This window comes from Symphalangus syndactylus, chromosome 2 (genome assembly GCF_028878055.3).
Source record: "Symphalangus syndactylus isolate Jambi chromosome 2, NHGRI_mSymSyn1-v2.1_pri, whole genome shotgun sequence".
In the NCBI taxonomy this organism is placed as follows: domain Eukaryota; kingdom Metazoa; phylum Chordata; class Mammalia; order Primates; family Hylobatidae; genus Symphalangus; species Symphalangus syndactylus.
Window position 1 is genome coordinate 24,199,067 of NC_072424.2, and position 23,352 is coordinate 24,222,418.

General features: G+C 47.8%; 1 protein-coding gene across 1 annotated transcript in view; it reads right to left on the reverse strand.

Moving 5' to 3' along the window:
* VWA2 (von Willebrand factor A domain containing 2) overlaps positions 1-21,333 on the reverse strand; it is a 55,907-nt gene extending 34,574 nt beyond the window's left edge. Inside the window, exons 1-4 of the mRNA XM_055248524.2 lie at positions 21,021-21,333; positions 12,100-12,161; positions 6,632-6,706; positions 5,300-5,433 (exon numbers count right to left, since the gene is read on the reverse strand). Coding sequence (XP_055104499.2) covers positions 5,300-5,433; positions 6,632-6,706; positions 12,100-12,151 — 261 coding nt within the window. The 5' untranslated portion in view covers positions 12,152-12,161; positions 21,021-21,333. The remainder of the gene's footprint in view (positions 1-5,299; positions 5,434-6,631; positions 6,707-12,099; positions 12,162-21,020) is intronic.
* Between the last annotated feature and the right edge of the window lie 2,019 nt (positions 21,334-23,352).

The following is a 23,352-nucleotide window of genomic DNA, read 5'->3' on the forward strand; positions in this document are numbered from 1 at the left end:
TCATATTTAAGCAATGATGCTGCCCTCTGCTCCCCACTTGAATTCCCTCGCTGCCGTTCCCTGGACAGGCCTGGGACGTGGGAGATGATGGAAACGCCCTGCCACACCAAGCCGGCTGCATCTGCTCCGGATCAGCTGGGTGGGGTTCCCTTTTGCAGGCAGGATGCTCTGGGGAGGAGCTGCTGGGCACCTTAAGCAGAAAGAAATCTCAGTCTTCAGTGGACACATGGGGGAGACGGACACAGGAAGACGGACCAGTAGGTGATCTCAGGAAGAAGCTTCTGGGAGGAAGCGCTTCCTAGGTTTTCCTTGAAGTTAGTGTGTGATTAAAAAGGGGCATCTCAAACCAGGGGGAAAAGATGATCTAGTCAATGATATTGGGACAACTGGAGAGCAATCTACAAAAAATAAAGGATAAACTGCAAATGAATTCAAGATTTTGGTGTGAAAAATCGAAATATGAAAGTTCTAAAAAAACTCAAGAGAATTTCTAAAATTTCAACGTGTAAAAAGACCTATTACTTAAAATCCAGAAGGCATAAAGGAAAGATTGATAAATGTGATCGCATGAAGAAAAAAACAACTTCTGCAGGACGAAACATACCTTAATGGCATAAAAAAATAAAGACAAAATGGAGAAATTGTGTGCAATTCATGTTAAAGGGTTAGCTTCCTCAATATATAAAAAAGTGTGTGGGAATCAACATATACAAGACCAACAATCCAACAGAAAATGGGCAAAAGATTTGAACAGAGATCACAGAACAGGAAATACAAATAACTCTTTGATGGAAAGACACCTGGCCTCACCATAATGAAATAGCATTTTTCCCCATCCATTTAGCAAAAAACCATATACAATGTTTACAGGGTGAAACAAGCATTCTCAAACATTGCTTGTAGAAATGTAAATTGGTGCAACATCCATGGAAGGCAATTTTTTAATATTTATTGAAAATTAAAAATAAAATTTAAAAAATATATAGGGCTACTGGAAATGTATCCTACTTTTATGTGTGAAATGATGTTATTTACAAAATCACAGTTTATTTGTAATAGCAAATATCCATCAGTAGGGGTTAATTAGACCTTGATAAATCCTTATGATGAAACATTTTAATGACCTGTAAAAAAATTATACCTGTATACAGATATGCAAAGATTTCCATGAAAATGTGAGGAGGAAAAAGGCATAAGAGAATAATGTGTATGGTAGGCTACCCTTTGTGTAGTAAGGGAGAAAGAAGAATATTTATTCATATTGCCTGTATTTGCACAAAGTGATTCCGGAAGGGACTCAAGAACACAAGTTGAGGGACAGAGCAAATGGAAAATGTGTGGGTGAAAGGGAGACTTTTCACTGTACATCTTTTTATTGAACTCATGTGAATGAATTACTTAGTTGAAAAAATAACCTCCCCTGAGACCAACAGCTGGGTGTATTTACTTGAGTTAAACAGGAAGAAACAGAACTTCAAAACGGGAAGGAAGCAGCTTAAGTCAGTAGTTAAAGCATTTTGTTTAATTGATGACTTGGGAACAAAATAGTTGCCTTTTATCTTCAGTTTACTGTACGCTCAGAAACAGGCCCGCCCAGCTATCTCACCAGCCATAATCTCTCTGCCCCAGTCACTACATTAGAGCCGGGAAGTGAACCTCTCAGCTTTTAAGTGTTAAGAGGAAGACTTCAAACACCTTAAATCCACCTTAACAACACAGCATCCATAAAAGTCTTAATTTACAGCTACTTGACATTTCTTCTTGAAAACTAAAGTTAAAGAAAGTAAAACACGGCACAAATGAAATCCCTTGTACACGGAGACAACAAAAAGAGAATACAAAAAAATGCAGCAGCAAAAACATAAAGCCTGAAGCTACAAGTCAGACTAAACCATCTTAAATCGCCCTCACGCAAAAATCCTTCTGCAGCATGCCAAGGGGTCCACCTGACCTTGGAGGTCAAGACACTAATTCACTCACCCAAGTAAACAATTCCTCTGCTTCCCAAGTCTTGCTGCGGGAAAGCTTTTCTCAAGTTAAGCCCAAATCTAACTCCCTGAACACCCAGATTCTACCCTTAAAAAACAGAGCCATTGTCTGCTCTCTTTCACATGAAAATTATAATCATGTTCCCTCATTCATAGAGGTTTCCAGGCCTCTGGCTGTCCTGGCTCCCTCTCATGGGCACTGACTGACTGTTTGGCCCATGTCTAACCAAGAAGTCAGCCCCCAGAACTCAATGACACTTTCTACATGTGGTCCAGCAATGCCCAGGTTAAATTCCCTGAACTCTGGGATCTGCTCCCAATAGCATCAGCCAGGAAATTTCCTGTCACGGTTTTCTTACACCACTCCCTCCACATACACACATACACTGCCACACTGCTGGCCATTTGCTGTGTGATAACAGGGTGTCAATTCTGAGGGTAAAGACAAATGGCCTAATGGAGCAAGTCCTGGTCTGTGAGTCAAAAGCCCCAGTTCTTCCATACTTAGCTCTCTCCTGAGGTTGCTGTGTGACCCTCGGCAGTCACTTAGCCTCTCTAAGCCTGTTCCCTCATCTGTGAAACATGCACTACTAATCCACAGGACTCTTCGTTCCCAACTAGCCAACCCCAGGGTCTCCAGGCTACTCATTTCAGGACACACTACATCAATGCCAAGGTCAACAGTGTTTAATCCTCATGCTACTTATCTTTATGTTATTCCTCTGTGAGTAACTAGTGACACTTGATAAGGAACCCTTTTAAAAGCAGGGTCCTGTGCAGAGGATGGTGGGGAAATGGCACTTCTTGCCTGGCCCTTTTAGGGTCTATGCTGGGTTAACATCATGGTTAGAAATCTTCTGGGCTGCTTGTGCCTAGATTAAATGATGCCTGCTATGGTGTCCCCAGGTGCAAGATGGTCTAAGGTCCAGGGAGTGTGCTCCAGCTCCCCAAATGACACACCATTCTGCAGAAGATCTGGCCCTCATTAAAAGTCATGTATATTCCTAAATCCTAGAGGTTTTACTAGGATTAATCTAGGAATGTTATCTTGGAAAACCACTTCCTTCCTTAACCTGTATGCAACCGGTCTCTCATCCAAGTAATGATAGATTTTCCAGGCTATACCTTTTTTTTTTTTTTTTTTTTTTGAGATGGCATTTCACTCTGTCGCCCAGGTTGAAGTGCAGTGGCACCATCTCAGCTCACTGCAACCTCTGCCTCCTGGGTTCAAGCGATTTTCCTGCCTCACTCTTCCGAGTAGCTGGGACTACAGGCACGTGCCACCATGCCCGGCTAATTTTTTGTATTTTTAGTAGAGACAAGGTTTCACTATGTTAGCTAGGATGGTCTCGATCTCCTGACCTCGTGATCCACCTGCCTCGGCCTCCTGAAGTGCTGGGATTACAGGCGTGACCCACCGTGCCCGACCTCTCTTAATTTTTAAGTTGCCATTTTTTTTTTTTTTTTTTTTTTTGAGACGGTGTCTCGTGCTCTCACCCTGGCTGGACTGCAGTGGCGCGATCTCGGCTCACTGCAAGCTCCGCCTCCCGGGTTCACGCCATTCTCCTGCCTCAGCCTCTCCGAGTAGCTGGGACTACAGGCGCCCGCCACCACACCCAGCTAATTTTTTTTGTATTTTTAGTAGAGACGGGGTTTCACCATGGTCTCGATCTCCTGACCTCGTGATCCACCACCTCGGACTCCCAAAGTGCTGGGATTACAAGCATGAGCCACCGCGCCCGGCCTTAAGTTGACTTTTGAGTAGGTTCACGTGATTCAAAATCCAGAAAATATTTAAGTCCGTATTGATGAGTCTCCCTCTGGCCTTGTGCCCTGTCAACTGACTTCCCAACCTCCCCCTTAATGAAAACCACTGTCCTCAGCCTCTTACAAATCCATCCAGAGTGTATACAGATAAAAAAAAAAAATACAAAGATAGATTTTCATTCATCCCCCTTTATCTTTTACATAGAAAGTAACATATTATACACACCATTTGCGCCTTACTTTGACACTTCACTTGTTCTGGTGTTTTTCCATATCAGAGAGCTTCCTCACTCACTCACTGGACCTGCCTAGTGTTTCAATATATGAATGCATCATAATGGATTTATCTGTCCCCCCTCAGTGTACATCTGGATTGCCTGAAATCTTTTACAGTTTATCCACATAATGCTGCAATGAATAACTCTGTATGGGTACTATTTTGCATGGGTGTGTGTATTGTAGAAAAAATTCCTTTATGTAGAATTGCTGGGTTAAAGGGTCCGAGTCTTTGTAACTGGGATGAATACTATTGGACTCCCCCCTAGAGGCTGCACCATTTCACACTCCACCAGCAGCATATGAGAACACCAGTTTTTTTCAAGATTTGCCAATAAAGCACGTCACCAAATTTAGGATTTTTTTGCTAACTCAGTAAGTGAAAAACTGTATGTTAGGCACAGGGTTTGCTGACCCTCTGAGTGAGTGAGGTGGGCTTCTTTTCGTATGCCTAAAGGCCTTGTGTGTTTCATTTTCTGGGAACTGTCTGTGTTCCTTGCCCATTTTTCTACTGGATTGTTAAAAAAAAAAAAATGCCCCTTTTAGAAATAAGAGCCACAGCTACCACACTCTGCTATATTTAAGACCTATATTTGAAGAACAAGAAATTAGGATACCGGCTGGATCCACTCAAGCAGGAGTAGTTCCTCTCAAGTGCAAGAGAGAGTAGGAGCTGTGCTTCATATTCAGTCCGCTGAGGTAGTAACAGCTTTAGTCTGCTTAGCATGCTTTCCCTTTCCTACTGTTCTGCAAACACAATCCAACCTCTCTTTGTAGAGGAAAGTCAAAACCACTCCCTACCCCCAAAACATGGCGGAGCTCTTGACCGAGGTCTGGCCAGCAACTCTCTTCCCTCTGACTGCTGTGATTGGTTAGTGGATTATCATGTGACCTAGGCCTGCCCAATCAGAGCCCTCCCTGGGACTTTGGCCAGATCCACAGAGTAATAAGCCCCCCTAATTTTTACCAGGGTCACCAGTTTGAGGAACAATGCAGGACAACTTGGCTATGTCAGGAAAACCTGCCTGGGAAGGAAGTCAACGAAAAGAAAACAAAATTGAGAGAAGGAAAAAAAAAAAAAAAAAAAGAAGAGAAAGATGTCTTATAGCCTCAACTCAGCCCTTGGATCCCATGCCAAGAACCAGTATTCAGCCCCTTGATCTTCCCAGCTCCACAAGCCAGTAGATGCCTCCTCTGCTTGAGACCGGGTTTCTGTCCCTTGTCACAGAAGACGCCCTAACACAAACACCCACAAGACTTGCACTCACCCTCTCAGGGCTGATGTCCAGAGCGTCACAGACTGTGATGGCAAAGTGCTTGGACCTTTCAAAGCTCCCTTTCCCGACGCTGTTAGACCCATCTAACAAAAACAGGATGTCCACTGCAGCCGAGCACCACATCACTAGGGAGAGCGGGACAGACAGGTGACAACCAGTAGCAAGTCGGTCTCACTTCTGAAGCAGAGTGAAGGCACAAACAGCCTTGTGGTGGGCCAGGCTGCTGCCCCTCTTAGCATGAAAGGGGAGAACTAACCTGCAGAAGTCAGCCCTCCTCTGAAGCAGGCAGCACACGCACCATGGGTGTGAAGCTCACAAATGGGCCTTTACATGAAAGCCTTTGTATTATAATAATGGAAGGACCCAGTTCAACAATACCAATTAAGCTCTGTGAGGGGGTCTACTGGGCCAGTGAGCAGCACTGAAAAGACTTGGTCCCAGGCCTCGGGGGACCGCAATCTAGTGTGGACACAGGCACCCTGATATGTGAGGCCATGTTACCCAAGAGTTCAGTAGCAGTAACAGCAGCCATGTGGAGCGATACTGATGAGGGTGGAAGAGGAAGGAATATGGTGGGAGATGGACATGGCAAGTAGTCACCCCCTGTTACCTGGTGAGCAGATAACAGAAAACCTTGAGGCACAGGCCAAGTAATTCAATAATAAAGGTTTCCTGAGGCTGGGCATGGTGGCTCACACCTGGAATCTCAGCACTTTGGGAGGCCAAGGCTGGCGGATAGATTCAGTTCAGGAGTTCAAGATCAGCCTAGGTAACATGGTGAAACCCCATCTCTACTAAAAACACAAAAACTAGCCGGGCATGGTGATGCATGCCTATGGTCCCAGCTATTTGGGAGGCCGAGGCAGGAGGATCACTTGAGCCCAGAAGGTTGAGGCTGCAGTGAGCTGATATTGTGTCATTGCACTCCAGCCTGGGTGACAAGAGCAAGACCCTGACTTTAAAACAAAACAAAAAAAAGGTTTACTGAGCTGTTTTGTTTGTTTTTGAGATGGAGTTTCCCTCTTGTTACCCAGGCTGAAGTGCAATGGCACCATGTCGGCTCACTGCAACCTCTGCCTCCTGGGTTCAAGCAATTCTCCTGCCTCAGCCTCCCGAGTAGCTGGGATTACAGGCACCCACTTTTGTTTGTTTTTAAACCAAGTGACTTGGTCAGATCCCTGTTTGGGGAAAATGACTCTGGCCAGAGTATGAAAGGAAGATGGGAAAGGGACAGAAACTCTCTGGGAGAACACGGTTCTCATCCAGTCCATCACACAGAGGTCTGAGTGGGCATCTGGAGGGTTAAGAAGAACCTGGGCTTACTTTTGCTGGCAGCTGAAATCTTCCCGATGGTTTCTCTGCTTACATGGACTTCCTGGAGAGGGAGAGATGGGGGCACTAGGAGAGAAAACACCAGAAGCAACCATTAAAATGCTGAGAGGGGAGGAGGCTCAATCTCCACCTTAAGTGACCGGACTAAAAAGGGAACAGCAGAGAAACCTAGAATGTGGGGGAGTGATGATTCTTGCATCTCAAAAATTACCAGACGGATAACATAAAGAAACCCCCCAATTACCTCACTTCTATGAGATATCTTTGTATTTAAATGTGGGTAGTTCAAAGAGAAAGAATAAAACTAACACACAGTGGGGTTCTAGAGAGCCTGTGATTCTGAAAACTTTTGTCCCTGGTCAGGTGTAATAACCAGGGAGGGGGGAGAGGTGTGAGGTCAGGTGTAATAACCAGGAGGAGGGGGAGAGAGGGAGGGGAGAGGAGGGAGGGGAGGGAGGGGAGGGAGGGGAGAGGAGGGAGGGGAGGGAGGGGAGAGGAGGGAGGGGAGGGAGGGGAGGGAGGGGAGGGAGGGGACAGAGGGGAGAGGAGGGAGGGGAGGGAGGGGAGAGGAGGGAGGGGAGGGAGGGGAGAGGGGAGGGGGGACAGGGGGAGAGAGGGGAGGGGGGACAGGGGGAGAGAGGAGAGAGGGGACAGGGGGAGAGAGGAGAGAGGGGACAGGGGGAGAGGGGGGGAGAGGGGGTGGGAGGGGGAGAGGGGGTGGGAGGGGGAGAGGGGGGGAGAGGGGGCAGGAGGGGGAGAGGGGGGGAGAGGGGGAGGGGGAGAGGGGGAGAGGGGGAGAGGGGGAGAGAGGGGGAGGGGGAGAGAGGGGGAGAGGGGGAGGGGGGAGGGGGGAGGGGAGAGGGGGGAGAGGGGAGAGGGGGAGAGGTGGGAGAGGGGAGAGGGGGAGAGGTGGGAGAGGGGAGAGGGGGAGAGGTGGGAGAGGGGAGAGGGGGAGAGGTGGGAGAGGGGAGAGGGGGAGAGGTGGGAGAGGGGAGAGGGGGAGAGGAAATGAAATTGGAGGGTGGAGGTAAGACACTGAGGAGGTCACAGGATTACTGAACAGTGAGCCAACCATGATGGAAGTCCTGAAGACAATAAGGGGTCCCCGGAAGGGACATTTGGAAAAGCCAACATCCTCTCTGCAACTGCACCTGGTATGTGTCTAGCGGCAGAAGAGAAGTACACTCAGATACTTTGTAAATGTCAATGTGCAGTGACTAAGCGCAGAGGAAACAAAGCTAGGGGGCAGAGCCCAGGAGTGGCCAGGTCACAGAAGTGGGGCAGACGAAGGAACATGAGCAGGCCGGGCAGGGTGGCTCACGCCTGTAAACCCAGCACTTTGGGAGGCCGAGGTGGGCCCATCACCTTAGGTCAGGAGTTCAAGACCAGCCTCGCCAACATGGTGAAACCCCATCTGTACTAAAAATACAAAAATTAGCCGAGTGTGTTGGTGGGCGCCTATAGTTCCAGCTACTCGGGAGGCTGAGGCAGGAGAACTGCTTGAACCTGAGTGGCAGATGAGCATGGGGGCTGCTGTGGAGAGAGGTGAAGGAGATTCAGCAGGGAGGCCAGGAGGAATCACACAGTACAGGGCACCTGGTCTCAAGGTTTGCAACTGCCAGGAAATTGATGACAAGAGGAATGTCAAAAGAGGGTTTCAGTCTGGGGGAGTGACACCAATGACCCACGTTATTGGTCAACCTGCTAACTCAGTACCCCCTCGGCTGGTTCCAGCTCTGTCTTTCCCGGCTCCTTCCCGTTCACTAGTCCCCCATGCAAACTAAACTAGTCTTTCCCCCTACCATATCTTTGAGCAGACAGTTCCTGCTCACCTAATACTCCCTCCTCCCCTCAATCTCTACTCATAGAGATTCTAAGTCAATGTGCTAAGCCAGCAGTCAGCTCCACAGCCAAAAGCTGCCAGGCAAATCTCTCTCATTAGATCTGGCAGTCTGCCGCAGCTGTTTTGCCACCAGAGACAGAAACGAGACTTAGACTAGAAAGAAAGACAGTAGACAAGATTAAAGAAAAGAAAAATCTACTTGCATTAAAAAAATGGCAGTTATTGGGACAGAGGCAGGGGCAGCATTAAAAACAAAAACAGGCCAGCGGGGTGGCTCACGCCTGTAATCCCAGCACTTTGGGAGGCTGGGGTGGCGGGGATCACCTGAGGTCAGGGGTTTGAGAACAGCCTGGCCAGCAGGGTGAAACCCCATCTCTACTAAAAACACAAAAATTAGGTGGGTGTGGTGGCAGGTGCCTGTAATCCTAGCTACTTGCCAGGCTGAGGCAGTTGAATCACTTGAACCTGGGAGGCGGAGGTTGCAGTGAGCCAAGAGTGCACCACTGCACTCCAGCCTGGGCGACAGAGCAAGACTCCATCTCAAAAAAAAAAAAAAAAAAAAATTATAGGCTTTCTGCTCACTGCATTCAGAGATCACGACCATGCCAACTCCTGGGCCCATTGCGGCCCACCCCATAATGCGGTGCTGTTCCCACGAGCCCCTCACCTTGCTGCCTAGAAGCTCCCTGAGGGCAGAAACACTTCCACCCAGTCCACAGAGCCTCGCCCAGCCCTCTGCATAAACACACAGGCACTAAGGTTTCCTGAGCTGAGTCCATGAATTATTCTCCTGACAAAGGGCCCAGTAGCCAAGGAATCCTAAAGACCCCACAAGGAACAGAAAAATACAGTTTCTTTTTAAATATCTTACCAGCAAACTCTCCAGCTGAAGGCAGGCCAGCCATCTCCCCAGGATAGGAAGGCAGGGGAGCTCTGTGAGCAGAGACCACTCACTAAAGATGTCACTCAGCTAACTAACTGTGCCTCTGTGCCCTGTGCTCAGCTGTCATGGCAGGTGCCAGGCTTCAGGTGGGCCCACCTTGAGCCTGGGTGACATCCCCAGTGCTCCCTGTGAAATGTCCTCAGGACTGCAGAGGCTCCCCCTCAACAGGCAGCTGCTTCATGTGTGATTGCTGTTGCTTTTTCCAACCAAGTCGGCAGCCCCCTCTAAAGACCAGCTGCCTGGGCTCCGGAACTTCAGTCTGCAAGATGGGTGACGCTATTGAGCAGGCAGGGTTGAGAATCACTAATCTAGTCCAATTCTTTCACCTTACAGATGTGACAGCCAAGTCTTAGAGAGAACTTTTGTACATTCTTATCTTTCCAGAGAAGCTGAGCGGTACAGCCAGCCCAGGAGTAGGGAGAACTGGGTGTTAGTCTCATGTCTGCTACATAGCTGTGTGACCTTGGGCAAGTCACAGGGCCTCTCTGGGCCTCCCCTGCCTCATCTGTACAACCCAAGGATGATCAGAACAAGTGCATGTGATCGCAATTTGGAGGCTGGACAGGGCCACAGAAGGCAAAGGTCCATGACAAGCTGGAATAGAACCGGGACTGTGCCCGGGACTCCAGAGACTTTATTCAGGCCCTGGCCCCAAACACATCTCACCACTCCCCAACCCCTTGGCCATGAAGCTGCTGTGTTACACTTCCCATCCACCCCACCTGGCTCAGAGACAGAGAGAAACAGGTGGGCTGGGCAGCCAGGCTGGAGCCACCAGCCCTCAACTTCCACCAGCCTTTCTGATCCCCGCTAGGTTCCAGGAAACAGGCAGGTATTAACAGTAGCCAATTCAGCAGAGAACAAATACCTACTCATGGAAACACAGACCAGGGAGGAACTGCAAGAAAGAATCCCAGAGGCCACTGTGCAACCCCTTGGCTTTACAGAAGGGGACCCCGAGCCTCAGGAGGCTGGGACAGCTTGGCCGCCCAGTCCACCTGTTCTTACTTGTAAGACAACAATCTGCAGACACATCAATTCCTTCCTACCTTCTCATATTTCAAAGAGACTAGAACTTGAAAGGGACAAAGTGGGAAGTAAAAAGAAAGTGGATTTGCTCCATTATTTATTCATTAATCTATTTCTGGAGCATAAACCATGAGCCATGCCCAGTGCAGGCCCTGAAATAATATAGTGGTGAATAAAGAATGTTAAAGAATGTACAGTCTCTTTCCTTGAGGAGCTTACATCTTATGGAAAAGATGTCATTTTAAAAAATGCACACGAAACTCATATCTGTGTTAAGTGCTACAGAGCAAGGGCTACAAGGGGTTTGAAGAGGGGGATGTGACTTGATCAGGAGGTCCCAGGGGAACTGTGCTGGGGCCAAAGGATGGGGAGGAGTTTGCCAGGGTGGCAGTGTTGGGGCGAGGGGGTGATCCAAGCAGAGGGGCAACGTAATTCAGAAACTTTTTGGTGGCGGGGAGCAAGGATGCAGGGCAGGACTGGAAGGAGAGTGAGCTGTGGTGCAGAGGGCGCAGAGGGGACTCACGATGGCCACAGGCTAAGATGAGACAAAGCCTCTTAAGAGCCACAGAAAGTCACTGAAAAGTTTTAGTTGGGGGTAAAGAAGGCTCCAGACATGATCCGATTTGCATTTTGAAATGGCCGCTGTAAAGACATGGAATCAACCCAAATGCCCATCAATGATAGACTGGATAGAGAACATGTGGCACATATACACCATGGAATACTATGCAGCCATTAAAAGGAACGAGACCATGTCCTTTGCAAGGACATGTGTGGAGCTAGAAGCCATTCTCCTCAGCAAACTGACGCAGGAACAGAAAACCAAACACTGCATTTTCTTACTTATAAGTGGGAGCTGAGGGCTGAGCACAGTGGGTCACGCCTATAATCCCAGCACTTTGGGAAGCCAAGACAGTCAGATCACCTGAGGTCAGGAGTTCAAGACCAGCCTGACCAATATGGTGAAACCCCTTCTCTACTAAAAATACAAAAATTAGCCGGGTGTGGTGGTGCGTGCCTCTAATCTCAGCTACTCAGGAGGCTGAGACAGGAGAATCGCTTGAACCTGGGAGGCGGAAGTTACCGTGAGCAGAGATCGCACCATTGCACTCCAGCCTGGGTGACAGAGATTCCGTCTCAAATAAATAAATAAATAAATAGGAGCTGAACAATGAGAACATATGGACACGGGGAGGGAAACAACACACACTGGGGCCTGTCGAGGGGTGGGGTGGAGGAGGGAGAGCATCAGGATAAATAGCTAATGCATGCTGGGCTCAATACCTAAGTGATGGGTTGATAGGTGCAGCAAACCATCATGGCACACACCATGGCACACATTGACCTATGTAATGAACCTGCACATCCTGCACATGTACCCTGGAACTCAAAAATAAAAAAAGAAATAGCCACTGCATGGAGAATGGGTTGGAGGAGGACCGGGGGACCCAGGGAGGCCAGGCAGGAGGCTACTGCAGTGGTCCAAGCACAAGATGACATGGCTTGGACTAAGGAGGTGGCCACGGAGGGGAGATGCAGGTGGATTCAAGAGACCTTTAGAATTGAAAATCAACAGGATTTGAAGCAAGCAACCCCCCTACCCAACACCCCAGTACTTCCCCATCACCAATAAACACATCTTACCTCTGGAAAACAGGAAAATACAGATGGTTTCCAGCAACAGGAAAGGGGGCATGTTGATATAACTACAGGGACAGCAAAAGAAAGAATCAGCAATTAGTTCTGTGAACGCCCCAAGTCACACGGCCAAACAAGATGCCAACTCAGCCTTTTCCAGGTCACAGATATAACCCTAGAGACCCTCGGCACAATAACTACAGTAGCCTGGAAAAGTTCCCAATTCCCAAGTCATGGAAGACTTTACTCCAATTACTTTGGTTTTAGACACCAATCTAACATCTTCCCCAAGATACCTCTGTCATCCACCCCCAAATGCACCCCAGCCCTCCACAGGCCCTGGGAAGGTGTGCTCTCCTGCTCTCCCCAGAGTTAAGAGGCCTGGGTGTTGGCTCTGCCTGGGCCCTGACTAGCCACGTGACCCTGGGCAGTTACTCCTTTCTCAGGGTCTCCATTTCTTCATGAGGAGCTAGAATTCAACAGGCTGAAGATCTGATTTTCAATGTCCTCATCTCCTGAAACCTTCTAATGCTGTTAACAAATCTTCCCCTAGCTAAGAAGACAACATCTGCAGAAAGCTTGCACTATCTAAATTGTCCACTAATCATCTAAATTATTTATAAATCGTAATCTGGCTGAAGGAGGAGGACTTTTTCTTTTTTTTTTTTTTTTTAGATGGAGTCTCACTCTGTAGCCCAGGCTGGAGTGCAGCGGCGCAATCTTGGCTCACTGCAACCTCCGCCTCCGGGGCTCAAGTGATTTTTGTGCCTCAGCCTACCGAGTAGCTGAGACTATAGGTACATGCCACCATACCTGGCTAAGAAAAATTATTTTTTAACAAGTTTTTTTTAAAAAAAACTTCACCACCCAGGCAGGAGCCACACCTGCCCCATGCCCCATGGTGGCAGAGAGCCTACATGAACCCAGGGGCCCTAGTCCTCATCCTGGTGCCCTGTGACCTCGAGAGAGGCTGTGATTCCTCCCTTACAAAGTGAAGAGAAGGGTCCCGCCATGGCTAAGCTGTCTTATGGTTTTAAAAGTCCCGTTGGATCCTGCCTCCATCGTGGACCTATGATGTTTGGACCTCAAGATACATCCAGCTCTGTGGTTTTTTTTTTTTTTTTTTTTGACATACTTGCATATTTAAAGTTTACACACATGCCATAACTCCAATGTTTTTTTTTTAAAAATAAGCCCTTCACGGTGGCTCATGCCTGTAATCCCAGCACTTCGGGAGGCCAAGGCAGGTGGATCACCTGAGTTCAGGAGTTTGTGACCAGCCTGGCCAACACAGTGAAACATCTCTACTGAAAATACAAAAAATTAGCCAGGCATGGTGGCGAGTGCCTATAATCCCAGGAACTCGGTAGGCTGAGGCAGGAGAATCTCTTGAACCCGGGATGCAGAGGTTGCAAGTCCCTAAATGGAGGTAGAGCATGTGTTCCTATTTTATACACTCTCATCTGGGAGATAAGTGGTTAAGGAGAACTGGAAACCCAACCAGGCCTACCAGGGTGCTGGGCAGACACAGAACACTCCTAAGGGAATGCCACCAGAGAAAAAATACAAATCTGTCCAAAAATCTTTCACACTTAAAAAGAATCACATTCTCATTCCAACAGCTTTACTAGGCTTGGCCAACCCAATAAGTGACACACTCATGTACTGGGAAGGTTATTGCACAGCTCCTTAACCGATCGAGTCAGGGCAAAGTGGTCACTTTCCCCACAGCCACACTCTGGATTTGTCTCCTGGGAGGACACCATGTGTGGCACAGGCTGAGGGGGCGGCTGCAGTGGAACCTTGCCTCCAGATTACGAACCAGTGTAAATAGCACAATTCTCGTGGCTACTTTCACTTCAGAGTGTCATGTTTATTTATGTGGAGCTTTCTGAATAGGGAGGTTGAGGCATTGTCAGGTGCTCAGTAAAACAAATATTTCTTGTAGCGCTCTAGATTGAGGGCAGCAGTCAATGGTAAAACAAATTTCAGTAGCATGTTCCTGACAGGTTATACAACAGCCCAGGCTCAAGGATTTCTCCCCCTGCATGATTCCTAAGACTGTTTGCTAGTTGATTCTTTGTTCTGGGAATTTGATAGTTTTGATGAATTTGCTGTGATCCAAGGGTGTTCAAGTACTTCTCTGAGCATTGGCCTCTGGCTGGGATTATGCTTCAACAGTCTTGAAATGAGGTCCCTGGGTCCCTCTGTTACAGTCAGGGAATGTGAATTCAATCTGTGATACTCTTTTTTTTTTTTTTTTTTTTTTTTTGAGATGGAGTTGCTTTCGCTCTTGCTGCCCAGGCTGGAATGCAATGGCATGGTCTCAGCTCACTGCTACCTCTGCCTCCCGGGTTCAAGCGATTCTCCTGTCTCAGCCTTCCGAGTAGCTGGGATTACAGGCATGCGCCACCATGCCCAGCTAATTTTTGTATTTTTAGTAGAGACGGGGTTTCACCATGTTGATCAGGCTGGTCTTAAACTCCTGACCTCAGGCGATACGACCGCCTCAGCCTCCCAAAGTGCTGGGATTACAGGCGTGAGCCACCATGCCCAGCCCAACCCATGATATTCTTTTGTAGGTCTCTTGGTGTGTTTGCCTCAAAAGGAGGCTTCCCAACTAAAAATTCATAGCAAAGAACACCAAGGCTCCAGAAATCTACCTTCTCACCATGCATCCGACCTCCAATCATCTCGGGTGGGGGGTGGGGGCCGGTAGTCCAGGGTGCCACGGAGAGTGGTCCTCCTGGAGGATGGAGCATGTACTGACCACCCAATATTCTCAGACTGTGTGGTTATTTCCATGATGCCACCAGATTCTACCTAATTCTAGAATATGCACCACTTGGAACTGTCTATAGAGCTCCTTGGATTTCAAAGCAGTCATAAAACAATTATAAAACAAATGTCCCTGCCAGCTGAGCGTCTTCGTGCAGGGTCTTCCTGCTTCAAATGACTAAGCGGCTCAAGTCTTCTCCTGATCTAAGTGAAAATCAGACACCTAACATGGCAAGAGCCAGTATGTCAGGTGCTCTCCAGACACGATCAAAGGGAGAAAGGTGGCGGGAAGGATACTGGCCTGCAGCACATACTTCCTGCTAGCTTCCAGCCCTGCGCATGCCAGCAAGAAAGACTCATTTTCCCCTAAGGACATTTTTTTTTATCCCTCTTACTCCACACCACAGAGGCAGAACAAGCCCCCACCTGCCGCCTGTGAGTCAGGCAACGGCAAGGCATCGAGGATGCGGTGAAGAGCTTTTCAATGCTGTCTCTATTCCTTAGGTTCAGGATGATTTTACGGAGTTACAGCTTCTGACCCTGGGCACTGGCAGGAGACTGAGGCTCAGGCCTGTTATTTATAAAACAAGGATTCTGGTAGCCACCTCCCCAGGCTGCTGTGAGGATAAAGTAGAAGGAAGTACAGAAGGTTCCTGCCACATAGGAAGGCACCCAGTAAACACAGGCCCCTTCCCTCCGTGCTATGAGACCAACTTAAGCAGCTTGATCTCGATCCACTATGTGCCTCTGCTTGCCCAGCTGCATGTTTTTCCAGAGTCGCCCAAGTTTCTGCTCATTAAAATAGAATGTACGTTGGCAATCTGCAAATGCACACAGGATGTCAAATGCCTTCTCCTAGCTGTTTGGATCAATCAGACGGTGTTGGTTCTGCAACCTCTGCAGCACCTCCCTCCCCTGTCCCCCTCAATACAACCCCTACTGTCACACAGCCCACGCTGAAACTGCCCAGTGATACGTTTGTCTTGGCTGCCGGGTGGCAAATGCCTGAGACTACAGACTGTATCTAATCTCTGCTGGAGCTCCAGAGACCTGCATGTGCCTGATGTATAGTAGGGGAGGTCCTTGCTTGCTAGATAAACAAAGCACCAGAATACCTCCTGTAGGAGGGCTAGAGGGACCCTTCCAGGGCATCGTTGCACTCACTGTGTTCACTGCATTCTTTTTTATACCAAGATTAATGAAATGAACGCTATTGCGATGCTGGTGAAGTATTGTTTGCACTCTATTCCCATCCAGTCATCTCAAATAGGCAGCTCATTCCCCTCTCATATCAAAATTTTCCTACAATACTAATTTGACCTCCACAATACAGCCCTACACCTGGAAAGCTTTTTTTTTTTTTTTTAAAGGGTGAATTCCACAATAAAAATCAACAGCTACTACCATGTAATGAGCATTTCTTGTGTGCCTGCCACCAGGCTCCGCCCTTCGTGTCTTCTCTCCTAATCCTCGCAGCCAGCCAGGGAGGGTGTATTATCCCCATTTCACAGGTGAGAAAGCTGAGACATGGAGAAGTGAAGTGTTCTGCCCCAGCTTACACAGCTAATCAGTGGATCAGATTCCATTCTGGCCTCCTAGCGTCACCTTCCCGGTTCTGGGGGAAGCTGCCACAGAATGTTCAACAAGGGAGAGGTGTTGGGGCTGCCGGTAAGAGGCGACACTCTGGCAGAAGTCCAGGATCCAGAAAACAGGCTATGAACTAGGGGGCAGTTCAGAAGCACAGAAGCATAATTTTAAAAATCTGCCACCCTGAATCCTGCACGTTGGCAATTTCTCTCCCAGCTAATACCTGCCAGCAGCTCCCACACTCCATCCGGCATAAGATGAGAGTTACCAGGGCCCTCTGGCTTCCTACAAAGTAGTTGGGAGTGATCTGCAAGCCAGGGGCTGGAACAGACCACCCATTCTCAGGTACGCCTTGCCAAGCCTTTTCCATTACACCTCGCTCATCACCTTGTTCCCTTCTGTTCCATTACTCATGCTAATCCCCCGTGTTATTCCTGGCTTCTGGAGTTCTCATCCATGGATGTAGATGCTCCCCACGCCCCCGATCTCCTCATCAGAGTGTGGCCTTCGGATCCTGGTTCCACGCAGCACCACCTGCACTTGGGACAGCAGGCATGTGAAGTCTGCTGCAGGATGCCACAAAAATTTCCACTGTGCACTACCCAGGAATTACATTTCCCGTGACACAGGAAGAAATAAAAGCCAATACACAGCTACTTTTAAAAAAAAGAAGAGCCGATTAGGGATAGCTGAAGGCAGTTTTGCAGGATAATGTCTGCCTTCTCTACCATCGGAAATGAAATGAGTGTAGGGAAAAAGAGGAAACCACTTCTACCTCCTTACAAAATACAATTCCAACCCCAAATAGATTAGCCCTTGGCAGCCTCCTCCAAATCAGCAGGATGGAAATCTGAGCCCTTTATAAGTACAGTACGCACCTGAATGGGAAGACTAAAATCAGAGGTAAAAATCTCCGGTGGGGAAGTCTTTGCTGTAACAATCATCTTCCTTGTAAACTTTGGCAAAATATTTGGCTCAAGCTCAGAGTGTCAACGGATGTAGATGACACATTTCTAGTCTGATATGGCAGAGAGAGCATTTAAAAAGCTGCTTGGGAAAAGTCATGCTCCCCCTAAAAGAATTAGTAAATTTTCAGAACCCAGTGTCCTGACAACCAAAAGTCAGCACCAAGGAATGGGCAACATGCCATTTGAGAGCTCCCTGGAGGGTTAGGGAGAAAAGCTGGGAAGATAGGCATAGATCACAAGCTCTCCCACACTCTCTGCATCTGAAGACACATTTTTAGCCAGAAGAGAGTTCATGTTTGTTTTGATGGATGATATTTGAAAATGCTTTAAATTGTACACAACCCGATTTCACTGTATGGGACAATGGGATTAGCCCTGAGGTGTGGGAGAACACACACAGGACCCAAAGTCCAGAAACAGGATTCCAACCTAGCTCTGCTCCTAGCAGCTGGGTGACTGCAAGCAACAACCTCCCCTGCCTTAGTTCCTCATCTGCCAAATGGGGAGAATCTCAGTTTCATAAACTCCCCCAGTGTTGTAAAGATCCAGCGAGACAGGGTAGAGAAGTCTCTGCTAAATAGTAAAATGCTTTCTAAATAAATGATGTTAAAAGTTTCTCATTACATTTAATATATTCATTTCATTTAACAACACCCATAACCTGTAGGGTAGATATTATCATTTCCATTTTTATAGATGAGGAAATGGTCTTGGAGAAGATGAGACCCAAGGCCACAGAGCGAGAAAAACCCAAGCTTAGAGTCCAGCCCAGGACTTCTCAGCTATGACCAGAGGCACACGGTACACAGATGCACTGGTACACAGAGGTGTGTGGTACACAGAGACACGCGGTACACAGAGGCACCAGTATGCAGAGGCATGCGGCACACAGATGCACTGGTATGCAGAGGCACCGACACACAGATTTACTGGTACACAGAGGCACTGCAGTATGCAGAGGCACGTGGTACACAGAGGCATTGGCATGCAGATGCACCTGGTACTAGGAGGCATGTGGTACGCAGATACACTGAAAAGAGCAACCATCTGATGGCAGGACACCTGAGCATGAGCCTCCTGGGTAAATTCCTCCACTTCAGTCTCTCAATTTCCTTCTCTCTAAAATGGAGGTAAAACCATCCATCCTATTTCCCTGGAAAGGTTGTCGCCAGGATCCCATGAAACCATGATGCGAAGGCTCCCAGGGCAAGGGCAAAGTTTCCTAATTTGAGAGCAGAGAAATCTAGTTCAAGAGAAGAGACTCATGATCAGCAAAGGAAGGGGAGGACTGAGGGTCACATTCAAGGAAAGTCAACAGGTAATGTGGTGGGTGGAAGAGGAAAAGTAAGCAGTCCAGAGCTGTTTAAAAGATGAAAGGGCACACAAAGGAAGGGGCTTCAAATGTATTCAGCTGTCCCAGTGTGCTGCCTTGGGGTTATACAGAAACATTTTGCAGGGAATGCACACACACAAGCACAATCACCAAGAGACGTCCAGTAGCCTCCTTGATGATGGAGGGTGGGGTGGGAATTTGTTTGATTTTAAAATAGCCTTATTGGATAAAATTAAAAATGAGCAATTCCATTGCAGCTCTCTCAATTAAACTAGGTTTTCATTTACTGATATGTGAACTGCAAGTTTGAGGACCACTGTTCTAAAACCTCATAGTGTTGCTGACCCTCTCATTGCTATAATTATATGAAATTTCATTTATCCAGTAAAAATTATTAAGCATCTGCCCTGTGCCCAGTACCCTTCCAGGTACTGAGGATCCAAGGACAATGCTTTGTAAGATGCACACACATCAGGGGAGTTATTAACAAAAAGGCATTTTCACCAGGAGCTTATGATGCCATCACTGCCAAATAACTATTCTGTTGTTTATGATGCTCATTAAAAAGCCAGGAGGGGAAATGTCAATGTGTATTACTGAGCAAAAGACACCAATCTGGGAAGGCTATGTACTACATGATTCCAATCATAAGACATTCTGGAAAAGGTAAAACTATTGAGACAGTAGAAAGATCAGTGATTACCACGTGTTGTAGGGAGGGTGGGATGCACAGAGGATTTTTAGGGTAGTGAAACTATGCTGTTTGATACCATAATGGCAGGTTTATGTCATTTTACATTTGTCCAAAGCCATAGAATGTACAATAGGAGCAAACCCCAGTGCAAACTGTGAACTTTGGGTCATAATGATGTGCCAATGTCGGTTCATCAGTTGGAACAAATGTACCACGGCAGTGGGGGATGCTGATAATGGGGGAGGCTGTGCATAGGTGAGGACAGGAGGTATATGGGAAATCTGTACCTTCTGCTCAATTTTGCTTTGAACTTAACATTCTAAAACTGGGTCTCAGTTTCCTCATCTGTAAAAACATGGGCTTCTGACTATGATTCAGATATCCCAGGGGCTTGTGCCTATTGAAGAGAGGGAAATAGTGGCTGTAATCTCTATACGGTAGACCAAAAACCAGATTTAATGAAAATACACTGATGGTTTTCAGCCAGACAGAGATGATGAGGAAAGCAAACCTCTTCTCCAGCCTGGGATTTGCCTGGGGACCTAGTCTGAGAAATTCTTATACTACTAGGAGATGGCTCTGGCCTGGATTTCTACAAAAGAAGAGTAAGGCCTGAGGAGCTCTGAACTCCCATCAGTCACAAGAGATGATGGCTTCAGCCTGCTGAAAGCCAGCAGCATTTACAAATTCATGCCTGTGGCTTTTGTCAATTCTAGTGGTACCTTTCTGACCTCTTCTCTTTTCTGACTCTTCAATAAATCGACATTTCTTAATATAGTGTCACCTTGACAGCAAAAGAGACCTTGAATTTTTGGGACTGAATCTATAAAACACTTAGAGGTTCTGGGGTTTTACTTAAAGTAGCTTATAATTTGAAAAGTGTACACGTTCTAATTATTCCAATTTCCAAGACATCAAACACATGGCATGGGGTCCCCATCACCAAGGCCACCCCTCAGCTGGAGCCCTTGATTCCACAATCACAAGCAACAAGGTGCCCTCCTCCCTTCTCTTCTGTCTGGTGCCCCCAACAAGTTTTCAAGGTTCAATTCTGAGACTCTCCCATTCACCGTCCCAGCAGGTGGCCAAGGGCCCAAGGCGGGAGGGAGGGAAAGGTCGGCTTAGCTAGGGAAAGTTTTGTTAGCCTTACTGGAAGGGAAGGAGACATGCAGGAAGCAGGGCTGAGCCAGTTGGGGGAAGTCACCAGAATGGCAAACCCCTGGACTTCCCACTGCCCAAGCGCGAGGACTCTCACGGGGCAGCTGGCCCCTCTCAGGTTCTGCTTGCAGACACTTCGCTGGGGGCACTCGTTCTGCCTGGGAAAACTGCCCCAAGTCCCCTTAACACCTGTATATGTCCTGTAGGGGGGTGTGGGGTGGAGGCCAGCATGTCACCAAAGCCTTTATTCAAAGGGCGAGTCCCTTTCCGCGGCCGCCAGGGAAGGAGGCCCCGCTACTGTGCCAGGAGGGCAGCTTGGGTTTAATACATGCCCTCCTCCACCCCTGTATCCGGAGCCCCTACTCACTTACCTGCAGACCGCACCCCTCCCAAAACCCCGCCAGCTCACCTGGGGCGGACCGCGAGTGGCTACGAGGGAGGCGCGCGCCAGGTGCGCTCTTCCCCCGACGCCGCCGTCCCGGGAAGGCCGCGCTCAGGTGCGCGCAGACAATGCGAACAAAGCCCGCACCCTCGGCGGGGCCGCGCAGCCCGGGTGCTCTGGGTAGGGGTGGCCGGGCAGAGGGGGCCCCAGTCCTGGGAGCGTGAATCAGTCATCGGCAGCCGGCACTGGCAGGTACCCGGACGCCAGAGCCAACTCGGGGCTGGGACTCACCCGGAGGAGCGCGGCGACCAGCGCTCGGGGCCCGGGCGGCTCTACTCACAGGCGCGGGCGCGGCTCGGGCCAGGGGGCGCTACGGGATCACAGGAGGGGCGCCCGGGGCGCGGCTGCCACGTGGGACACCTGTTTGTCTCTCCTGGGAGAGGGCGGCACGACCCGACCCGGCTGAGGTCGGAGGAACTACCGCCAGGGAGGTGCATAGAGCCCCTCGCGTTTTTTAACGCGGCATCGGCCAAGGTCTGCAAATAAAAAAGTACTTACTTCCACGCGGGTCACCTAGCCTCTGAGCGGTGCAGCAGCGAACACTGTGCCATGAGCTGACTCCTCCGCGGGCTTTATAGCTCCTTGAAAAAATGTTGACTTTGGCATCTTTTCTATTTGTCATGGCAATTGGCTTTTAATTACTTGTCCCTCCTATTATTGCAGTTGGGTAATATGCGGACCTTTTGGCCATCATCCTTAAGTTTGGAGGGCGTTTGATTTTTAAAAATTCAAATGCCACAAAGCACAATGCCGAGCATGATGCTTTATATAAAGTAAGCTCTCAATGAACGTTGACTATGACTGCACAATCCATAATTTCCATACTTCATTTAAAAACTGCCAGAGCATGCCTGTTCATTGCAAAAAAAAAGGAAAGAACAGTAAAAAAGTTGATAAATCAATCATTTTCCAACACCCAGAGATAATCACTGTTAACATTGTGGTATATGTTCTTCTAATGTCATTCTACCTATGCAAAAATTTATATGTTTTTAGTTCATTCCATACAAGCTGTACATTACTCAGGTTTTCCACTTCCTTTTTTTGAATGTCTATGTTTTGAGCCACTACATAATGTCCTAATGTATTTAACCTATTGTTGAATATTAAACTTTCAATTTTAATAATACAATTAGATGTCTTTGTGCTTTTGTCCAATTAATTCCTTAGAATAAACTACGAAAAGATAAATTTGTAGGATACAGGTTTTATACAACTTAAGACTTTTGATGCATATTATCAAATTGTCAAGGAAGGTTGACCTGCTTCCTCTTTTCCATGCTCCTTCCCATTATTCTTGTAAATGTCAATTTGATAGGAAAATAATTTGCTTTACACCTTTCCAGTCTGTAGTTCTCAGTCAATTTCCAAACCTCCCGACACTGACAGCTTCCAGTGAAAGTGGCCCATGGTGACTTTGATGTTGCAAACCTCATTGAAAGAGGCTAGGGAAGGGCTCATTTTTCCTGTAATTCATTTCTCCCAGTAACATTTACTGAGCACCCAAAAATAAAAACAGGGCCACACCAGAGCAGCAGACATAATGTACCACCACCATGTCATCCCCGCAGGGGACAGCAGTTAGTCTTGAGGTCTAACTGCTGGGGAGGAATGGTCTCTGCCTCTAGATCAGCATTGCCCCAGAGAAATACTGAGCAAGCCACGTGTGTAATTTTAAATGTTGTAGTGGTCATTTAATAAAAAGTGAAAAGAAACAGGCAAGCTGGATTTCAGTATTAACCTAAACATCTGGAACATTATCTCAACATGTAATCAATAAAGATGTTTTATACTGTCTTCAAAGTCCTTTTTTATTGTTTTGTTTGAAACAGAGTCTCACTCTGTTGCCTGGGCTGGAGTGCAATGGCATGATCTTGGCTCACTGCAACCTCTGCCTCCCAGGTTCAAGCGGTTCTCCTGCCTCAGCCTCCCGAGTAGCTGGGATTACAGGTGCACGCCACCATGCCCGGCTAATTTTTGTATTTTTAGTAAAGACGGTTTTGCCATGTTGGCCAGGCTGGTCTCAAACTCCAGACCTCAGGTAAACCACCCGCCTCAGCCTCCCAAAATGCTGGGATCATAGGCGTGAGCCACCAAGCCTGGCCAATCCTGTTGTATTCTATACTCACAAGTACATCTCAATTTGGACTCGAGGCATTTTTAAGTGCTGTATAGTCACATGGGGTGAGTGGCCTGTGCTGCTCCAGAAGAGATGTCCAACAAGGGCAGATCCCAGGTCCTCAAGGAAGTGGAAATTCTACCTGACAACCCTCTCCCTGTACCCTTTATGCTGTTTAAC